The sequence below is a fragment of the Amaranthus tricolor genome, chromosome 5 (genome assembly GCF_026212465.1).
Source record: "Amaranthus tricolor cultivar Red isolate AtriRed21 chromosome 5, ASM2621246v1, whole genome shotgun sequence".
Lineage (NCBI taxonomy): Eukaryota > Viridiplantae > Streptophyta > Magnoliopsida > Caryophyllales > Amaranthaceae > Amaranthus > Amaranthus tricolor.
In genome coordinates, this window is record NC_080051.1 from 26,656,819 (window position 1) to 26,678,202 (window position 21,384).

General features: G+C 29.6%; 3 protein-coding genes across 4 annotated transcripts; 2 read left to right on the forward strand and 1 right to left on the reverse strand.

The window, feature by feature from the left end:
• Window positions 1-781: 781 nt before the first annotated feature.
• Window positions 782-2,287, reverse strand: LOC130813621 (uncharacterized). The gene has a single exon (XM_057679459.1). The coding sequence runs from the start codon at window positions 2,285-2,287 to the stop codon at window positions 782-784; it is 1,506 nt and encodes a 501-aa protein (XP_057535442.1).
• Window positions 2,288-7,041: 4,754 nt separating this feature from the next.
• On the forward strand, window positions 7,042-12,783 carry LOC130813966 (importin subunit alpha-like). Of its 2 annotated transcripts, none has more exons than XM_057679920.1 (11): window positions 7,042-7,472; window positions 7,647-7,743; window positions 8,211-8,302; window positions 8,593-8,724; window positions 9,081-9,266; window positions 9,358-9,521; window positions 9,613-9,691; window positions 10,878-11,006; window positions 11,154-11,281; window positions 11,366-11,737; window positions 11,878-12,783. In XM_057679920.1, the coding sequence occupies exons 1-10, from the start codon at window positions 7,257-7,259 to the stop codon at window positions 11,733-11,735; spliced, it is 1,593 nt and encodes a 530-aa protein (XP_057535903.1). In that variant the 5' UTR covers window positions 7,042-7,256; the 3' UTR covers window positions 11,736-11,737; window positions 11,878-12,783. The 2 variants fall into 2 exon arrangements, with proteins under 2 accessions (XP_057535903.1, XP_057535902.1); XM_057679919.1 differs by having other exon boundaries at window positions 7,051-7,472; window positions 12,083-12,783.
• Window positions 12,784-13,388: 605 nt separating this feature from the next.
• Window positions 13,389-17,004, forward strand: LOC130813967 (uncharacterized). The gene is made up of 3 exons (XM_057679921.1): window positions 13,389-13,846; window positions 14,612-14,980; window positions 16,060-17,004. Exons 1-3 carry the CDS (start codon window positions 13,441-13,443, stop codon window positions 16,425-16,427), a joined length of 1,143 nt encoding a protein of 380 aa, XP_057535904.1. The 5' UTR covers window positions 13,389-13,440; the 3' UTR covers window positions 16,428-17,004.
• The last annotated feature ends 4,380 nt before the right edge of the window (window positions 17,005-21,384 follow it).

Genomic DNA, 21,384 nt, shown 5'->3' on the forward strand with positions numbered 1-21,384 from the left:
CTTCTTGTCTTTCTTGTTTGTCTTCGTCCCAAGAAAGTGATCCTACGATTGGATCTCCTAACCCGTGGTTTGATTTCTACAATCGTATACCTACGACTTCTGATGAAACGGATCCTAACTGGGGAAGAAGTATAACTTATGAAGATGAAGAAATACAAGGAATGTTTGATTTACAACTGGATCTTCAAGATCTATACATTGAGAACTTGTTCCCTTCCTCAGATGAAGAATCGTTGGATGATGTTGATTTGGTTTCTGATTTTGATGTTCGAGGCCCATTTTCTCGTATGGATATATCTTTCCTCTATGACTAATGATGATTTTTTTTTGTGCTGGTGATGGTATGCATGTCTTTTGTGTTCTGTTTTTGTTGCCCTATGATTTTTTTTTTGAGGGTAAACAATTGGTTATAGCTACAAAATCTCTAAATCCATTCATTTTGCCAACAATCTAGGGTGTTAAGTTCATAAGCCACCAAACATCTCGTTTAGGAGGCTATGTTCTTGCCAGATGTAGGAGGCAATTGGTATGGGATTTGGGTTATCTGTGATGAGTTCAAATTGTATCTCTGAGATGAATTTGTTTTCAATTTGTTTTTGAAGCCATCAATAAAATGTTACATGGTTTTTCCTTCTAAATGTTTACGGCTAAACATCTCCCCTATTTCAATATTACATCATGTTTAGACCTAAACATTTGCCTTACACTGTAACCCAAAAGTGAGTACAAAAGGAAACCCAAAAGTATACTCATGTGTGTCATATTTACATGGTTCTGTTGTTCATGCTGGTGTTGCTTCTGTTGTTGCTTCTGTTCTTGCTGGAATATATGCTGTTGATTCTGTTGTTGCTTCTGGTATTGCTTCTGGTATTGCTTCAATTGTTGCTTCAATTGTTGCTTCTGTTGTTGCTTCTGGTATTGCTTCTGTTGTTGCTTGTGATGTTGCTTCTGTGATCCCCAAGTAAAATAAAATGCCCTCCAATGTAGTTTTATCCACCTTTGTTTCCAGATACCTTAGTGCCTGGTAAATTGTTTCCTGCTGTACCCCCAAACAATGTGGGAGTCTCCCTTCCCTTTCTAGTTTTGCTTTGCTCATGTGTGGAATTGCATAATCCATACCACCTAGTTTCTTAATAACTTCAATTTTACATGCTTGCAATGTGATCCATACATTCTTCAGTGCATTTGGTGTTAGATTGTCAAATGATGTGGTTACTGCCTTAACTAATTGTGAGTAGTTGTATGCTGATTTTTGATGCTGTAAAGATTGTATTGACCTAAAGAACCCTAAGTCTAGCACATTCATATCCGGTGAGTTAGGAGGTTGTTGCACTAAGTGGAAGTTAAATCCATCTAGTGTAGCCACCTCTCTAAACACCTCATCATCATCTATAATGTGTGGTTTAGCATTGTCCTGTTGAATGAAAATTGTTTTGCTTAAATCTGATGGCCATTTAAGTCTAATTGCTGGTAGTATCTTGTGCACAATCATGTCTCTTGTGTGTTCTTTAGTGATTGATTGTATTGGTTTGGTCTCTGGCTCTCCTCTCTTTCTGTTTTTTGAACTTCTTTGTGCTGCCACTTCATGTGTGAATGGAAAAATGCCTATCTTTCCATCAAAAATCATCTCACCTTCAATAGAAAAGATCGGTCTTGCAACGGCACACATAAACATGATCTTGGGGATAAATCTTTTTGATTGGATTTCTCTATGAGGCTCTATTTCATCTTGAGTTAGATAAAATGTTTGTTGTGTCCTTGTAATGTAAAACAACTTTTCATCAATGTGGACTACATTTTTCATTTCATTAAATGTGAAATTCTTTGTTTGCTCATCTAAAATGCAACTACTAAGACAAAAAATTAACCTGTCGAGTTTATTTTTGTCTGTAAGTAACGGTTTGATTGCGTTGGTGTGCTTGCGAAAGTACCTCTTTTTTTTCCATCTGCATACTGTGGTGTAGCTTACTTCCATAGCCTTTGAAAGTGATCTTAAGGTTGTCTTCTTCGCTTTTTCAATTGATTTGAATTTGTTTTCATCAAAGGCGATTCGAGCTTTACCGTTGGTCAATGACTTCATATTGTTGACATTAATTGGTAAATTGTGTTTTTTTTGATCACGAATCTGTCTCCATATCCTTCCGATTGTCCTCCTATGCAAATCGTACTTCTTCGCAATTTCGTTGATGAACCCGTGTTGTAGCTTCCCATTACTGTTTGCTGACGTTAAAAGGTCATGCATTATTTGAGTCTTAGTGAAATTATCTACATCTTTTTTTTTTCCCATTGTATATACTGTGAAGTTGGTGGAAAATAAATGAAGTGTTTGTCTTCTTCAGTTAATGCTGTCTTATATACTTACATTCTTTCTGTTTATGGGCGCAATTTTTTTCATTTTTGGCGCCATTGACATTTTCATTCTTTGGTTTCCCTGTATTGTGTTAGTAATTGTCAACTCATTTGATGGCTAAAGATCAGATTTTTTGTTCCAGTATCTTTGCAATCCCTTTATCAGATTTTTTTTGTTCCAGTACCTAAAGATCAGCTGTATTTTTCTTATTGATGGCTTACTTTCAAAATGAAACATTTTGATTTTTTGTAGTTATTTTATTAATTTTGAACACTAAATGCATACCGTGTTTGTTTTTTTATAAATCTGAAGTCAACGAAAGATTTAATATCCGCATGCGCATGTGGCGAGAGGGTTGCTCGTTTTCAATTGCCGTTCAAAAAACGTTGAAGAAATCAAGGAAGTATTGAAGACTTAGCTTATTTTATGAATTTGACGGTTTTTGTAATTTATTTGATGTAATTTTTTGTAATTTAAATTAACTAGTTTAATGGTTGTTTAATTAAAAAAAAATTCGGAAATGTATTAATTTCAATTATTAAAGCTCAAACAATGTCAAACCCAATTTTCCCTCCAAATTTCATTCCATATACTTTATTAATCAAAAAGAGGGAATCATTAACAATTAATCCACTTACTTAAAAATACCCAACTACCACCTTTTACATGGACCCCACACAACCCTTAACATCCGTGCCCAACCTATATGGGACTATATAGAAAGATCGGAGGGAGTATAATTTTTTATTTAATTAAAATATAGATAAATTTGTAGACATCAATAATAATTACCAAAATTCATTAAATTCAAATAAAAATTACAATGTGCACATAGAAAATAAATGCAAAAATTAAAAAAATTATAAAATTTTTATGTACAAACTTAATATAATTTGAAATTTTGTCAAAAAATATCAAAATTGATCTCATTTTATAGATCTCGAAAAAATATATACATTGGTACAATTTATTTTTTAAAAAAAATCTAATATAGGGCTATTTTTTCATCCAATGAAAAGTCGCCACATGGAAAGGCAGGGTAGCTGTGTGTCAGGCGGCAAAATTGCTTCATTTCTTGGCCAATCATTGTTGGACACGTGGCATAATTGCTGAAAAAAAATAAAGTGACCGTTTGAGTGAACGGGTCATATAATGACCATTTTTACCAATATTTTCCACAACCAACCTCATATTAGATCCCCACTGAGAGCATTTTACCTCTAGTTTGATCATATGATTTAAAATTAGATCATCAATAAAGATGCTCTTAGAAGGTTCTATAAAGAAATAGCAAGTGTTGTGTAACACCCCCGAATTTCCTCCCATCCTTTACGGTTTCGGTTTCGTACAAGGGGTCGGAAATTGGGGTGTTACATGTTGTAACTTGTGAAACTTGTGAGATGTCTTATATAAAAATCCTCACAAGCAGTTCGATACGTATAATTAAAAAAAATATAAGTTTTTGTATGCGATTGAAAAAATCTATTTTCATTCGATTTTATCAAACATTACCTTCATTCAGTTTCACGTAAAAATACCTTCATTCAAGCATATAATCACAATAAAAACATGATATACAAGTGAAAACATCAATAAGGATTAAAATGGAAGAAATGACACTTGAATTTGATAATGTTATATTTCAAAATCGATCAGCAACAAAATGCAATAATCGAGGCTTATTCATTTTCGTATTATATTTTAATTTTTCTAAATTTGTATATAAATTCCAATGAAAATTCTGTTGATTTAAATATGTTCGTCAATTGAAAATGTGATTACCGAGTTTGATGATGCGAATAGTTATGTTGATGAAGATAATAATATCATTTGCATGTATGAAGGTAATTAAAATATCTACTTTATTATGTAAAAAGCACATACTAAGCACAATTTAAAACGCCTACTTATTGAATATATACATACTTCGTTAACTAATAATACCTACTATATTAAGGAAAAACATGTACTATAATAAATTTAAATGTCTACTTTAACTATTACAACTATCTACTTTATTAACTAAAAAGACCTATTAGAGTAAGCAAAAACACTTACTATATCCTTTTAAAATATCTACTTTAACTATAAAAAAACTGTCTATTATAACTAGATGTATGTGTACTACTTCACTATTAAAAATGCCCACATTAACTAAAAATACCTACTATGTATGCAAAAAAACACATATTATATCAATTTAATTCAAATGTCTACTACAACTAGTTCAAGTATCTATTTTAGTTTGCAAAAACATCTACTTTAATATGTAAATAAACAAACTAATAATTTTAAAAACAACTATTATTATAAACCGGACTACTGAAAATACCCACATTAACAACCAAAAACACCTACTGCAGCAACAACACCTATTATAGCTAATTCAAATATCTACTATAACTATTAAAAATGTCTATTCATTAGCTATAAACATTAATTAGACTAAGTAAAAAATGCTTACTACATGTAGTTCAAATTCATACTATAACTATTAAAAATATCTCCTATAACTAATTCAATTGCCTACTATAACTAATTTAATGTTTACTTTAACTATTAAGAATACCTATTCTATTAACTAAACATACATATTTCACTAAGCAAAAACACTTAATTGGCTCTGAAATTGCTTACATTTAGATGCCTACTTCAAATATTAAAATGGCTTACTTTATAGTGTTGTTTTTTTTATTAAAATATCATACTATAATCATTTCTAATGTCTCAACTATTTAAAATATGCAAAAATACATGCTCTGGCATGTGAAAACACGAAGTACTTGTATTTCAATAAACAAAATCATCTATTCTAAAACTAAAAAAATATGCATGTTTCATAAGGAAACAAGACTTAAAATGCCTAATTTAATTATTCAAATGTCTACTTCAATATTGCAAAAAGACGTACTATATTATGTTTAGTATATATTTATTTTATGTTAAAAAGGTATTTTTCCGTGTTTTAAATAGGTGTTTATGATATGTTTAGTATGAAATTATCGTATAGGTGTTTATTGTTTGATTAGTATGTGTTTATGGTATGTTAAGTAGGTATTTAAAATATTCGTTAGTGGTTTGTTTTAATTATTATTTGCACAAATTTTTGTATGAGACGATCTTACCGTGAGACATGCCTCATATTTAGATTAAATATCCCAACAGTAAAAAACTTTAGCTTATAGTTTTTTATTTTAGGCAAAATGTTAAAAAACTACCTAGTATATACCCCATTTTGCAAAAAACTACCTTAAATAAAAATTTTTGCAAAAAACTACCTTATATAATACAATTATTTGCAAAACACTACCTTATAACGGATTGTGGCCTTTGACCGCTATCTTTAACCGTTGACCCGCATGTGAGACGCACGCGATGCATTACTGTATTTAATTTTAATTTTAATTTTTATTATTATTATTATTATTATTATTATTATTATTATTATTATTATTATTACTATTATTATTATTATTATTAATTTTTTTTAAAAATAAAAAAAATAATAATAATAATAATAATAATAATTTAAAATAAAATAAAAATAAAAACAAAAGTAAAATAATAATAATAATAATAAAATAAATAAAATAAAAATTTTAAAAAAAATTTAAAATAAAATTAATTTTTATTTTTTTTTACTTTTGTTTTTATTTTTATTTTATTTAAAATTTTATTATTATTATTTTTTTTATTTTTAAAAAAATTAATAATAATAATAATAATAATAATAATAATAATAATAATAATAAAATAAAAATAAAAACAAAAATTAAAAAAATAATAATAATAATTAAAATAAAAAAAATAAAATAATAATAATAATAATAATAATAATAATAATAAAATTAAAATTAAAAAAAATAATTATAATAATAATAAAAAAATATAAAAAAAAGTAGTTTTTTTAAATTTTTTTTATTTTTATATTTATTATTATTTTTTTTTTATTTTTAGTTTTCTTTATATTTTTATTTTATTTTAAATTATTATTATTATTATTATTTTTTATTTTTAAATAATAATAATAATAATAATAATAATAATAATAATAATAATTATAATAATAAATATAAAATATAAAAAAATAATAATTTTATTTTAAATTTTTTTTAAAATTTTTATTTTATTATTATTATTATTATTATTATTATTATTATTATTATTTTTGTTTTTATTTTTATTTTATTTTAAATTATTATTATTATTATTTTTTTTATTTTTTAATAATAATAATAATAATAAAAATAAAAAATAAAAATAAAAATAATAAAAAAAATAAAAATAAAAAAAAAAAATAAAAATTAAATACAGTAATGCATCACGTGCATCTCACATGCGGGTCAACGGTTAAAGATAGCTGTCAAAGGCCACAATCCGTTATAAGGTAGTGTTTTGCAATCAATTGTATTATATAAGGTAGTTTTTTGCAAAAATTTTCATTTTTAAGGTAGTTATTTGCAAAATGGAGCATATACTAGTTAGTTTTTAACATTTTGCCTTTATTTTAAGGTGGTATAAATGACCCATCAGGGATCAGACGGTTTCATAACCGCTAACGCGAACCGCTCAACCAACGGTAACAAAATCCCATCTGGCCATCTGGGAATTTACTTAATTAAAAAATAACTTTCTTTAAAATTCAAATTTAAATGGCATTATATTGTAAAAAAACTCAAAATTCTAACCCTAAATAACTTCAACCGTACTATTGAATATATAAATTTCTCCCTTTCGCTTTCTTCACTTCTAACGTTGTTTCTTCCCCATTTTCCATCATATCATAAACCGTTACTCCAATACTTTTTATCAATCATCCATTGATTGATTGGAATAATCTACAATCATCTGTTGTTTTCCCTCTTCTAGGGTTAGGGTTTTTGAATATTTCTAATCGTTGGGAAAAATGTCTTTGAGACCTAATGCTAGGACCGAAGTTCGCCGCAGTAGATACAAAGTGGCGGTGGATGCGGAGGAAGGAAGGAGGAGGAGAGAGGATAATATGGTTGAGATTCGTAAGAATCGTCGAGAAGAGAACTTGCAGAAGAAGCGTCGTGAAGGGTTTCAATCTACTTCTAATCAATTCTCTTCTCAACCTTCTTCTGCCGCTTTCGATAAGAAGGTTTTGTTCTTTTAAATTTATTAATCGATGAATTTGTTGTTCGGTTTTTAATGATTGATTGTTTAATGATATGTTTTTGCTAGTGCCTAGTATGTTTATTGCTTCTTAATTACGGTGTTAATGGATTTATTTTGGAGTAGTTGAATGATCAATTGTGATTGATTTGATTTGCAGATAGATAGCCTGCCACAGATGGTTGCTGGTGTTTATTCTGATGATGAAAGTGCTCAACTTGAAGCCACTATTTACTTTCGCAAGCTTCTTTCGATAGGTTTATTTTCTGTTATTGATTGATTGATTTTAATAAGAAAAAGAATGTTGAAATTACCTTTTTTTGGTGGTAGATAGCATATATGTTAACTGTAGGCAAGTGTGCCTATATGGCTATATCTGACCCCTCCTTTCACGGCGATGGCCTGAGACAGTTTAATTGAATTGGGCAATGTAGTATGTGTTGAAATAACGTACTTTGACTGTGAATATCGCATTTCCATACTTTAGAATCTAGTAGGTTGATTAATGCAGATAGCTGAATTTTACAAAATTGGTGCGTCTTTATGAGATTTAGTATGGAATCAAGATCATGATTCTTTTGAATTCAGTACAATTAAATGATTTTGGTGGATTAGGAGTAAATTTAGTCGTTTGATTGGGTCTTTGAATTATTGTTGTTAAAGAATGAACCGTCAAGGTCTCATTGTTATGGGTTTTTATTTTTTTTAATTTAATGTAATGTAGAGCGGAATCCTCCTATTGAAGAGGTGGTTCAATCAGGAGTTGTTCCACGTATTGTTGAGTTTTTGGGCAGAGATGATTTCCCGCAACTTCAGGTTTGTTGCATTGATGTATATACAATTCAAGACTTTTAATGGTTAAATTTGTGAGTAAAAGTCATGGTGCAAGGTTTCAATTGTACGAACTCATTATAACTGCATGGCAAAGATTTTTGAGGTTACTACAACTGCAATATAGGCCATGATAAGCAAGAAACCATTTGCATGGACACAAAAGTGGAGTTGTGACCGTCAGTGCAATTGCAACCATGACGCATTTGAGATTTTGCACCATGCTATTACTGCTTTCGTATTTCATTACATTACTAATAAAATGGAATTTTCAGTTTGAAGCTGCTTGGGCACTTACCAATATTGCTTCTGGCACATCTGAAAACACCAAAGTTGTCATTGATCATGACGCTGTCCCAATTTTTGTAAAGCTTCTTGGTTCACCTAGTGATGATGTTCGCGAACAGGTGCGTAATATTCATTTGCAGAAATTTTATGTTTATCTTGAGATTGAGAATTTTAAGAAGTCTACTATGTTTTAGTCTAAGGATTACACGTGGGTGTTTGTTAGGTGTGTTGTATTCTTTTATTCTCTGTGATATACTCTTGAGGAAAAAAGCATAGATAATGACATTAGGAGTTGAAACTCACTATATTTCTAATGGCAATGAAAATTTCTTTTAGTAGTTTGAGACTTGTGAATGAGTTACATTGATTTCTTTTTACTTTCCTTTATTTCTAATGGCTATGAAATTTCTTAGTCTATCTTATGAACTTGATAAGAGTGTTTCATTGACTGAAATGTGTTTCCTCTTAACTTTAGGCTGTCTGGGCTTTGGGGAACATAGCTGGTGATTCACCGAAGTGCCGAGATTTGGTTCTTGCCCATGGTGCCTTGATGCCATTGTTGGCTCAATTCAATGAGCATGCCAAACTGTCAATGTTGCGTAATGCTACATGGACCTTGTCAAATTTCTGTAGAGGCAAGCCACAACCATCGTTTGAACAGGTTACTTTTTATAATTTAAAGTGCTCCCTTTCTAATACTTAAAGGAATTTATGTTCTGTATCGTTTGCTCATATTTTAAATGTTCTTATAGACCAAACCTGCTCTTCCTACTCTTGAGAGGCTACTTCATTCAAATGATGATGAAATTCTTACGGATGCTTGCTGGGCACTGTCTTACCTTTCTGATGGTACCAATGACAAAATCCAAGCTGTTATTGAAGCTGGGGTTTGTCCTCGGCTTGTGAAGCTTTTGGTGTGAGTATTTTACTGTCTTGCTTTTGAAGTGCTTGATTTTTAAGTTATTAGTTCTTGTCAATAATAGTCTAATTATCTTTGTTTTGTGCAGTCATTCTTCTCCTTCTGTGCTTATTCCTGCACTTCGTACTGTTGGAAATATTGTTACGGGTGATGATGTTCAAACTCAGGTTGGTTCCACATAAACACTGTTTTTGATCTTTTGATAAAAAATTAGATACATTTTACTTATATATATATATTTTCCTAGAGATTTGCTTTCTTGTGTTTTATGAGTTCTAAGATTTATAGATTAACATTATAATATTAACTTGTTTCTTCAGAAAAGGTATATGAGGGTTCCGTTGATGTTGTGGAGTTTCCTTCCACATATGATGCTTTAAAAACTTTTTCATGAATGTTTTCATATATGTTCATATTTCAATGATTAGAAATCCTATCGAAAGTAGACCTGTCAATGATTAGAAATCCTATCGAAAATTAGTGGGTTATATCTTGGAAAATTTGACCCGTAACTCGAAAATGACCCGAAAGTATCGGAAAAAATTGGGTTAAACGTGATTGAAAGCCAGACCCAAACATTTTGACTCCTTTTCAGTCCACGTCATCATTGAATTACACATCATCATTATCACTTCCACGTCAACATTTTTAGTTGGGGCCAACTATATCTAGTCAATTTTTGTATTTTGAGTCAAAATTGCTTTATTGTATGGTTTTTACCCTTAAAAATAGGTATATTGGTTATTTTTTTAAGAAAATATTTCTTTAAAACAAAATTAGTATACAGATAGATATTAGGAAAATAATTTAATTTAATGATAAAATATGATTTAAAAACCCTTAACCCTTTGGGCCGGCCCAAACCGGACAAGATATACCGGAATGACTCAACCTGAAAATGATTCTACCCGAAACTAACCTGACTGAATGTGATCCCACCTGCGACCCTTTCGTCCGACCGTTTTGACGGGTATACTCGAAAGTATTAGGCAGAACTTAGACTCGCACTGCATTACACGTGTGTAACTATTACACAACAAAGTAGAGTGATGCGAATGTTAATCATGGGGCTTATATGTTTCGTACTCGGTTACACAAAACTGTTAGTGTCAATCCAACTGTGGGAGACCATCTTGGCCGCTAACTTGTATCATTGAAGTTGATATTCTTAGTTGTAAATTAGTTTAAGATAGGGTCAAATAATGAATAGTTATGTTTTCGACGATTTTTCATGTTGATTTGTTTTGGTACATGTAGTTGAACCCATATCTTGGGATGACTGTTTTTTCATTGTTGTTTGGTTCTGTATTTTGTTGATTGGTTAATTTATGTCACCCTCTTTATTCTTTCCAGTGCATTATCAATCATTCTGTTCTTCCCTGCCTTCTCAACCTGCTGCATCAAAATTGCAAGAAAAGTATAAAGAAAGAAGCTTGCTGGACCATTTCCAACATCACTGCTGGAACAAAGGAGCAGATACAGGTAAAATTTGGTTTTTGTGCTGGAATAAAGGAGTAGAAAGATGCTAATATATTCTGTTACATCTTTTGGCAATTGTTGCTTGAGGAATGTCGATGTATTCTTTGTATCATATTCTTAACAGATGGTCTTTTATTTTCAAAACTGTAGGCTGTGATTGAGTCTGGTATTATATCTCCTCTTGTCTACCTTCTTCAAAATGCTGAATTTGATATCAAGAAGGAGGCTGCGTGGGCTATTTCAAATGCTACTTCAGGAGGTTCCCCCGATCAAATAAAGTATGGAAAAATGACATTATTTGTCTGTTTGGCCTTTTTGTTTACTTGTTGGGATTGATTGCTCAGGTTTTTCATTTGATTTAGGTTTTTAGTGAGCCAGGGATGCATCAAGCCAATGTGTGATCTGTTAGTTTGTCCCGACCCAAGAATTGTAACAGTTTGCTTAGAAGGCCTGGAGATTATTTTGAAGATTGGGGAATCTGAGAAGAATATGGGTACAACTGGAGGTGTTAATATATATGCTCAAATGATTGATGAGGCCGAGGGTTTGGATAAGATAGAAAACTTACAGAGCCACGACAACAATGATATTTATGAGAAGTCAGTGAAGATTCTAGAGACCTATTGGGTTGATGATGATGAAGTATTACCCCCTGCTGATGGTGCTGATAATGGGTTCCAGTTTGGTGGAAATGATCTTAATGTACCGCAGGGTGGATTCAAGTTTGGTTAAAGGTATGAGATTGAACTTCTTTTTTGATTGAGAAAAAGCATAATTTTAATCCTTTGTTTTTTTGTTTTGCGAATACAAACGCGTTGTGTGCGTGTCCTTGTCAAAGTTGAGTTTTTTTATTCATATTTTTGTTGTTTAATAGCTTCAACATTTCTTAAAGACAAGGAATCATTGGGAGAAATGTTGCAATTACTTGAAGACAGGAAGAAATGTTGCAATTACTTGAAGACAGAGGAAATATGAAGAAAAATATTCTTGGTCAAAATGTTCATTATATTGATTGTTAAAAACAGTATTTGCATGGTATTGCGCTTGAAGGTATATATGTTGAGTATATAAACTTGCAGGGTGGTCAGTTTGGTGGTCTTTTGAAGCCGCGAGTCCCAGTGTTGATACATTGTGCGTATATCCAGCTTGTCATCTGTCCAGTCAGGTCTAGCCTCAACCATGGTTGTGGTGCTTGCGCTTACTTCAGGCGGTGCTATACACCATCATCAAGGGGAACACAATCTTTTGCAGAGTCCTAGTCAAGTCGATTCAACACAGCGAGTAGAGTCAAGCAGCTATACAAATTACATGCGTCTTTTTTGAGTTGGAAATTATGCTGCTAAATAAGGATGGCCCATCTCTCTATATAATTCATGTATTTTTGGCCATATATTAGATAAAAAGCCCTTTTCTTGAGGGTCTATTCTACTTATGCTTGATGGCAAAGTATATTATTCAAGTCTGTCGGTCAAGAGTCAAGACTCGAGAAGTCGCATGTACGGTCGTATAATGTTCAGTTTTGATTATTTTTTTAAGATGTAAGTCCAAATTTTATTTGTTTATTCAGTTTTGTCTATACTGTTAAGTGTTAATCGCTCTTATTTGAATTGCTGTCCAATCATCATGCTTCGCAATTTGTGTAAATTTGAGATGCTTGTACAGCAGTTTGAATATGACATTAGCCATGTTTTGCGTATGACAATTTGTATAAATTGAGTAAGCACTATGTTTGGTGAAGCCACTCGGCTTCGCACAACAACTTGTGAGTTTTATTGGTAAATGACTTTTAAGTCAACTCAAAAATTAACATATAAGTCAACATAAAAAAGTTACTATTTCTTTAAGTGTTTTTTGGCTAAATTTATTTTAATAATCAATAGAAAATAAATAATCATTTTACCAATGATTTCAATGATACTAGTTTCCAAACAAGTTAATTGAACTAGCTAACAATAGTTTCCAAACATCCCATATTTTTTGTGGCGATTATATTGTTCGATTAATAACTAATAATTATTTTACAGGATCCATTTATTTGGGGTAGTATCTCAGTGCGCACATTCCTTGAAAGGGGTGTAGTTTCTCCGTTACCTTCCTTCCTCCCTTAATCCCGACTTGTAAAAAATACTGAATTGATGACTATGACTAATCAATTCGGCTATTCGGTGATCCACATGTTGGATGGAGTTATTGATACTCTTCTATAAGACTTAATGTAAGAAAGCTCCCTTTACTTTTATAAAAGTGAAGTTTAATTGATTTAAGTATAGTACATTGTTAAAGCCACACTTGCGGACAAATTGCGTAGCTTCCAGGAACATGGTTTGTAGTGCAATTTGTCCCCGCTCCTTATCTATAAATTCAATTTACCTTTCTATACAAGTCATACAACTAAATTTACCACTAAAAACAGTTCTTAAGTACATTACACGAGATCATGAGAGACAACAAGCAGTTTTCAGAAGATGGGAACGAGGATAAATCGTCGTCCCTCTATTGTTGGTGGCGCTCATGCGCTACCAGTGAAGAGCTACGTAACATGAAGGTTACGAGTTTATGTGATGTCGCGGAGTTAACTCCGCGACTAAAAGTGATGCGAGAGATGGAAAGGCTAGCATTAATTGCATCGGAAGGGCTCGATGATCTTCGATGCAGGCTCTTGGCTTACCGAGCTGGGGATTTGTGGGTCCCAATTGGTGGGATCAATAAGGAGGAGATGGAGATGCCTTCTGTTAACACTATTTTGTTGGTGGGATTTACTGGTGGTGGGAAGAGTTCTTTGGTTAATTATATGTATAGTGTACTTGCAAGGGCTGGAGTCATACCCTTTGCTCAGACTTCAGGTATGACACACTAAAAAAATTGTTGACCCAATTTTATTCTCGTTTAGGGGTGAAATCATTATTTTAAACTAAGAGGGCAGATACACTAAAAAAAATATTAGTCAAATGATTGGTATATTAAGGGGTTGACCCAATCTTTTGAAATTTAAGTTTTGACGATATTGTTGTTCTTGTGATTGATATATAATAATTAGAAAAAAAATTGACAAAATTCTAAATATTGTTTTAATTGGAAATATTTTAAATTTTGGGACATGAAAAATGAGAGTATGTGAAGATGCTAGAAGAGTATTAATATATATGAAAGCTTCAACCAAAATTTTAAGATTATGGTCGAAGCCCCATGATATATTATATAAATATATGCACTCTATCATCGGCTCATATGAAAAACACTCTGTGGTAGAAGTGTCGATAATGCTTCACGTGCTCTCCTTATAAAGGGTGGTTAATGTTCGAACATGTAACCTTCCATTTCGTTGATTTCTAATATTATGTCAAGAAAACCAACAGAATTAATGCAAAATTTTAAACAGATGGTTACAACCTCAAAATATATTATATTATATGCTCTATTATATGCCAATAATATGACATGAAAAGAAGGTGCAGCTTGCAATAGTAAATTGGACGCAAAAACAACGTATTCATTTGAGATAAAATAAACTATATTTTTTGTTAATAAATCAACTTAATGAAAACCTTAAACTAATGAATAAGACACGAAATATGTTATATAATCTAAAATTTCCGTAATTGTCACAGGAAGCTCAACAAATTCAGAATTCACAACAATGACACTGGAAGAACACAATGTTTTAAGATCAACGAAAGCTGGATTCTGCGTCTACGATTCGAGGGGGTTTAGATATGAGGATCCAATGGATGAGACCCTAATGGAGTTGTCGCAGTGGACTAATGAAGGGGTCCAACATAATCAACTTTGCTACATTTCAGGGGATGATTTTGGCTTGGGATCAACCTCCACAGCTACAAGGTTTGTTAAGAGACATGTTAATTGTGTAATGGTGGTTGCTAATATGAGTTTTATGTATCATTGCTTCAAGGCATCTGATTCTTCATCTTTGGAAGCAACCAAACTACTCTTCTCCTACTCGGCTTTAAAAACAAGCAGTGAGTTTAATTCTTTCTTACTCTTGGATTTTATCTTTTTTTTTTTGTTTATTTGGATGTTTAAAGTTCTTGTTTGGTAGCATGGAAACGCAAGGTCGTTTCTAAGGATAGTTGTGAGGTGCAACCACCTAGGGCCCGGGTCAAGAATGGGCCTAAATTAAGTTAATCCTTATTATTAAAAATTGTATTTGCGTAAATAGCTTCTAACATGGATGGAACTTACAATATTGAGTTTCTTAATTAAGCGCATGACCACTGAAATACATATAAAAACGAACTGAAACTTTGCTTATATAAGGGTCCTTTTTCTATTTTTCGCCTAGGGCCCAAAAATTATTAGAAACGACATTGCAGAAACAACATGTTTGATGTAGCAATTAGTGATTTAACAAAAAATTTCATAGTTTGATAAATTAGCAGTTAAAGTAGAGTTTAATAGTGCAGATATATGCTTTTAGAATGTTATAACTTCTAGTAATTCAAAATCACAAATAATAGTTTAAGATTTTCTTTACATTTTTTCATAATGTTATGTGATAATATGAACTAAATCTTCTTTACATTAGGAAATACTCTTTTCTAGTTATTGTTTCTAGATTTGAACTTGGAATAAATCTAAACCTAATAAGGTTAGGTTTAGTCATTTCAAGAAATTTCGTTATTTATGGGTATTATAACAATTATGTATCAGTTTTCTCCATCACATATTCATATTAATAATATACTCCAGTCTTCATGTTCTTTTTGTTCCGTAAATATATCTAACACATTATTATTGAACCACATTAAATCTTTGTATGAATTCTATTATTAATCTGTTTTATTCTTTCTTGCATTTGTATTTATTATAACAATTTATATTTCAATAACTAATAAACCACTATTACTTTTACCTAAAAACACCAACTTTCATGACTAATTAGATGAAAAAAATATCTAAAATCTACTCTTGTACACTTACAACTACTCACTTATAAAGTTGCTTAACTAGTTAACAACTACCCTTACAACTACCTTACAACAAATAAATCCAATCAATTATGCATTGAAAACTAATTAATGAGTGGCTTAAATTGCAGATCAAAACCCAATATTAATACTAACTCATGGAGACAAGCTAACAGCAGAGGAAAGAATCGATGGTCGTGTGAAAATTTGCCAGTTTCTAGGAATTTCTGAAACAAGTGGTGTATATGACATTGTCTGCCTGACTGAATGTGGAGTCCTAGCCGAAGAATCCGACCCAATTACAGCATATGCACTCACTGAGGCTGTTTACAGGGCGCTACTTATTTCAGACATCACCCATCTCCCTAAGCAGAATTTCAAAGACAAATTAAACTACACCGTTTCATGGGTTTTACTAGTGATTGCTTCTTTCTGTTCTTTCCTTGCTCGTCTTTTCTCCGGTCTAAGTCGAAAACACCGCAAGCTTAAATCTTACTAGAGTCTACAAAGGGGTGCACGGGACTTGAACAACACTGTCTTATTGAGATTGATATGATTGATTATTTAATGTAACAAATTAAATTTAGTGTTAATTGTGTTAAGTATTTACAGCATGTAGGACATATCCAAAGGCTTAAAGCATAAACTAAGCAAGAACGTAACAATGGAACCAAAACACATGTGCTCGACCAAGATGCTCGTTCGAGCAACGATGTGCTTGTTCTAGCACTATGTTGCTCGTTTGAGCACATCAATGATGTTCTGGTAGTTTGTTTCCAAAGCTACTGTCTGATGGTTTGAGCATGTGCTCGTTTGAGCACTTAGGAAATTTCGCGTCAGAAAGTTTGTGGTAGTGATTTTGGTTCATGCTCGTTCGAGCACTTTGGAACAGAACATTTGTTCGTGGATCAAAACTTCATTTCATAGAGTGTTGTGTTGTTATGAACTATTGTTTTACTTTATATATTTAGTAAATGGATTTGGATTGATCACTGCTACTCTACTCTATAAATAAGAGTTGGTGCATGAAATTATTTACATCTTGAAATATAATTTATGTCTCATCTGTCTCTCAATCTCTTGAAACATAAAAGAGAATTATAAACTCTTTTATTGTGTTTTGGTTTTAATCTCTACATAAGCACATAATCATTTTGTAGCAGGAATAACACTCTCGATAGATAATTAACATTAATAATTATACTTAAGATAAATAATGCGGAAGTGTAAAATGCAGAACTGCTAAAAACCATTTAAACTAAAACCATTTAAAACATAAGTTAAAAATCTTACAACTAAAAAAATATAACATAAGGTTTGCTTAAATACGATAAAAAAAAAACATAAGTACAATATAGTCATCAAGTAAAATCAATGCAGCTTAGTCCTCGATAGAATAATTAAAGTTGCGGCCTGGATCGAAACCTAAGCTAAATTTTCCTGCAAAATATTGTCATCCATAATACGGATGACAGCCGATTGAATCGGTCAGCAATAAAGTCGAGTTCAATTTTCTCAACAAGCTTATGATGCGATAATTAAATCATGCTTAATCATCAAGCACAATATAGAAGGTTATTACTCATTATTGACCTTTATTAAGCCATTAAGTTACATTCTCAATACTTGCAAAAGTTTATTACTGCTACTAAATACTTGGTAACCTTAATGCTTATTCAATCAAAGTTCGATTAAGCCTCATAACTTTACCATCATAGCACATCACAAGATCACAACAATAATAACAACTGATATATGTAAGGGTCTGGTTAGATGAGGACCGTAGTCCTTAACCCAAACTGTGGTGGGAGTCGTCACTCCTCTCAATACTGTTATACTCGAGAATGCACAGGATAGGTTTTTTTCGGACCCCCTGACTGACACCGCATTTTACGTGCGGGCAACACGGACGTCGGGATTTTACATGTCGGTCCATGGTTCGACATTACCTTACTATCAGAGTCATACAATCAATATCATGCAATATCAAACAAGACTCTAAAACGAAGTAGTTTACATTCTTATAAGTCAAACTTGCACGATTCAAAATTTTGACAATTTTACCCTTTTAATAGAAACAAATTACTAGTATCTGATAAATTAATATTAATTAAATAATAAATTTTTGTAGCTATACTAAAATTCCTAAGCCTAAACTAAGTCATTATTATGTCACAAATAATCATAAAAGTCAAGGGTAATATTTTTAAGTACTTAATAACGTATTTTATCAAATAACCAAATAAAATAGTAAATCGGATCTATCATAACTATGAAAAATAATCTGACAAGTTATTAAGGATCCAAAATCTAAATGAAATGATTTTTCAAGAAAAACAACGCTAAGCATTCCAACAAATTAGTTTAACTATTTTACCAATAAACCGATTAATAATTCTTTATAATTACTTGAGTCCGAAATAAAAATTTTATCAAAACACCAAGATGATATGAAATCATTTTAAAGAGATAAGTTTATTTAACTAATAAAATTCATGATTATTGTTTTAAATAATTAATACAATCATTTTAGCCATAAATCGATATATATATATATATATATAAAAAAAAATAATTAAAGTACATAGGATCCACGACAATTTACCCTAGGGTTATCATGAGATTCAACAAGTTATAGGAGTTTGACAAAAAGTTACAAGTTAAGAAGAGCCCATTTAATATTTATTTCTTATTTAATTTTTTTTAATTTTCAAATTTATTAATAAACTTTTAACTTATTTTAAACTTAAGTAATATGTTTTCTTAGCTATTTTTAATAATTAAGAAAGTATTCAACACCTTTTCCTATTAGAACAATATTTTTAAACGAAAATTCAATTAAACGTTATTTTAATGAAGTAAAACTCAAGGAACATATCTAAAATGATATCCTAACATTTAGCTTTTATAAAGTACTCATAAAATACTCTTTTTAAAATTTCTAGTTCACATCAATTTTATCTACCAAGATTTCATCACAAAAACATCACTAGATATTATTTTAAAGTATTTTCTCAATGCGAAAGTTCATAAAGCTAACATACATGAAACTTAAAATAATATTTCACATAAAAAAATTCATATATATCTACATTATCATATTAATCAAATTTTTCATATTTATAACTCATTTTTTTAGTGTCCCAAAAGTATTATTTTTTTGACGAAAATATCACTAAACTGGATATGACTTTAATATAACCATGTAAAGTTTAAATGATCAAAATAAAATCATGTTGATCATACTTTTTATATATCAAGTAACCATGAATAAATATCACATAATGAGAAAGTTAAGAAAATGTATACCATTTTCTTCCAAAGGTGGTGCTAAACCAAGTAAGAGAATAATAATAGGAAAATAAGAACTCAAAGAAATAAGCTCCAAAAGAGAAAGTTTTCAAGGCTCAAAGCTTTAAAGAAATAGATCTTCAATTACCCCAAAAAAATGATATCCAAGTTCCAAAAGATAATACTTGACTTTTCAAAAGTTGATGATTTTTGGCTTAAGAACTGATAAGATCAAGCTCCATCTCTATTTGATTCTTCAACTAATAAAAAGGGTATAAAGTTAGTAAGATGTTAATGAAGTAAAGATATAAGAAAGAATGGTAGAAAGATTTTGACGATGGGGGTGCAAGTGATCTCATTGCTAAGGGGGGTATTTATAATGGATTTTGGGCAACTTTTTAGTTCATAAGATTGTATGGAAAAGAGTGTTAGGAGTATAGAAGGAGGTTAACTTGTGTAAGGAAATGGTGATACCTTGTGTAAATGATGAACATCATGAATTGATGTAGAAAGGATTTTGGTTCATTAAATTTTTGTTTTAATTTATACACGTGAAATGTTTTAGATTAATAGGAAAGTTTGATTAACGTTTGATTATGAAAATATGATAGTTTACTTAAAATTTTTTTGTTAAAACTATACTTAAAGTTAATAAGAAAAATATAGTTAATTTTTAGGTATAAAATAATTAAATCAAAGCTGTAAGGTTAAAATGATAAGTAGTAAAGTTAGTTTAAGGAAACAAAATTGAAACGTAACGTTTTAACAAAAATCGTAAATATAATATTAAAATTTTACTTTACGTAGTATAAAATAATTAAATAATATTTTAGTGCTTATAAAGAAATTTAAGAATATATATATATATATATATATATATATATATATATATATATATATATATATATATATATATATATATATATGTATATATATATATATATATATGTATATATATATATATATGTATATATATATATATATGTATATATATATATATGTATATATATATATATGTATATATATATATATATATATTTATATATATATATATATATGTATATATATATATATATATATATATATATATATATATATATATATATATGTATATACATATATATGTGTGTGTATATATATATATATATATGTATATATAAGAATATATATATATATATATATATATATATATATATATATATATATATATATATATATATATATATATATATATATATATATATATATATATGTATATACATATATATGTGTGTATATATATATATATATATGTATATATACTTTTATATATATATATATATATATATATATATATATATATATATATATATATATATATATATATATATATATATGTATATATATATATATGTATATATATATATATGTATATATATATATATGTATATATATATATGTATATATATATATATATATGTGTATATATATATATATGTATATATATATATATATGTATATATATATATGTATATATATATATATGTATATATATATATGTATATATGTATATATATATATATATATATATATATATACATATATATATATATATATATATATACATATATATATATATATATATACATATATATATATATATATATATATATATATATATATACATATATATATATATATATATATATATATATATATATATATATATATATTATATATATATATACACACACACACACACATATATATATATATATATATATATATATATATATATATATATATATATATTAACTTTAATATTTGGAAGAAATTACAAAATCAGAAAAAAGTTTAGGAATTAAAAGTGATTTGAATTAGATAACCAAAGGATTAGAATTTCGAATTAAAAAATTTCAGAATAATTAATCGGAAGATTAAGATTAAGATATTTGAGCATGTTACACATTTAGTTCAATCGGTTCGTACTAATCGGTTGATGTGATTGATTGTATCTCATTGTAAATTTGCGGTCTCATAACCCAAGTACCTTTGTGGGGAAAATATCATAAAAGGAAATTATCCTAGTCGCCTTCAATCTATATCAAGATTTCTGGTGACGTTCATCATTGCAAACTAATCTTTTTTACGGTGTTGTTTATTTCATGGTTCATTTAAAGCAAGGA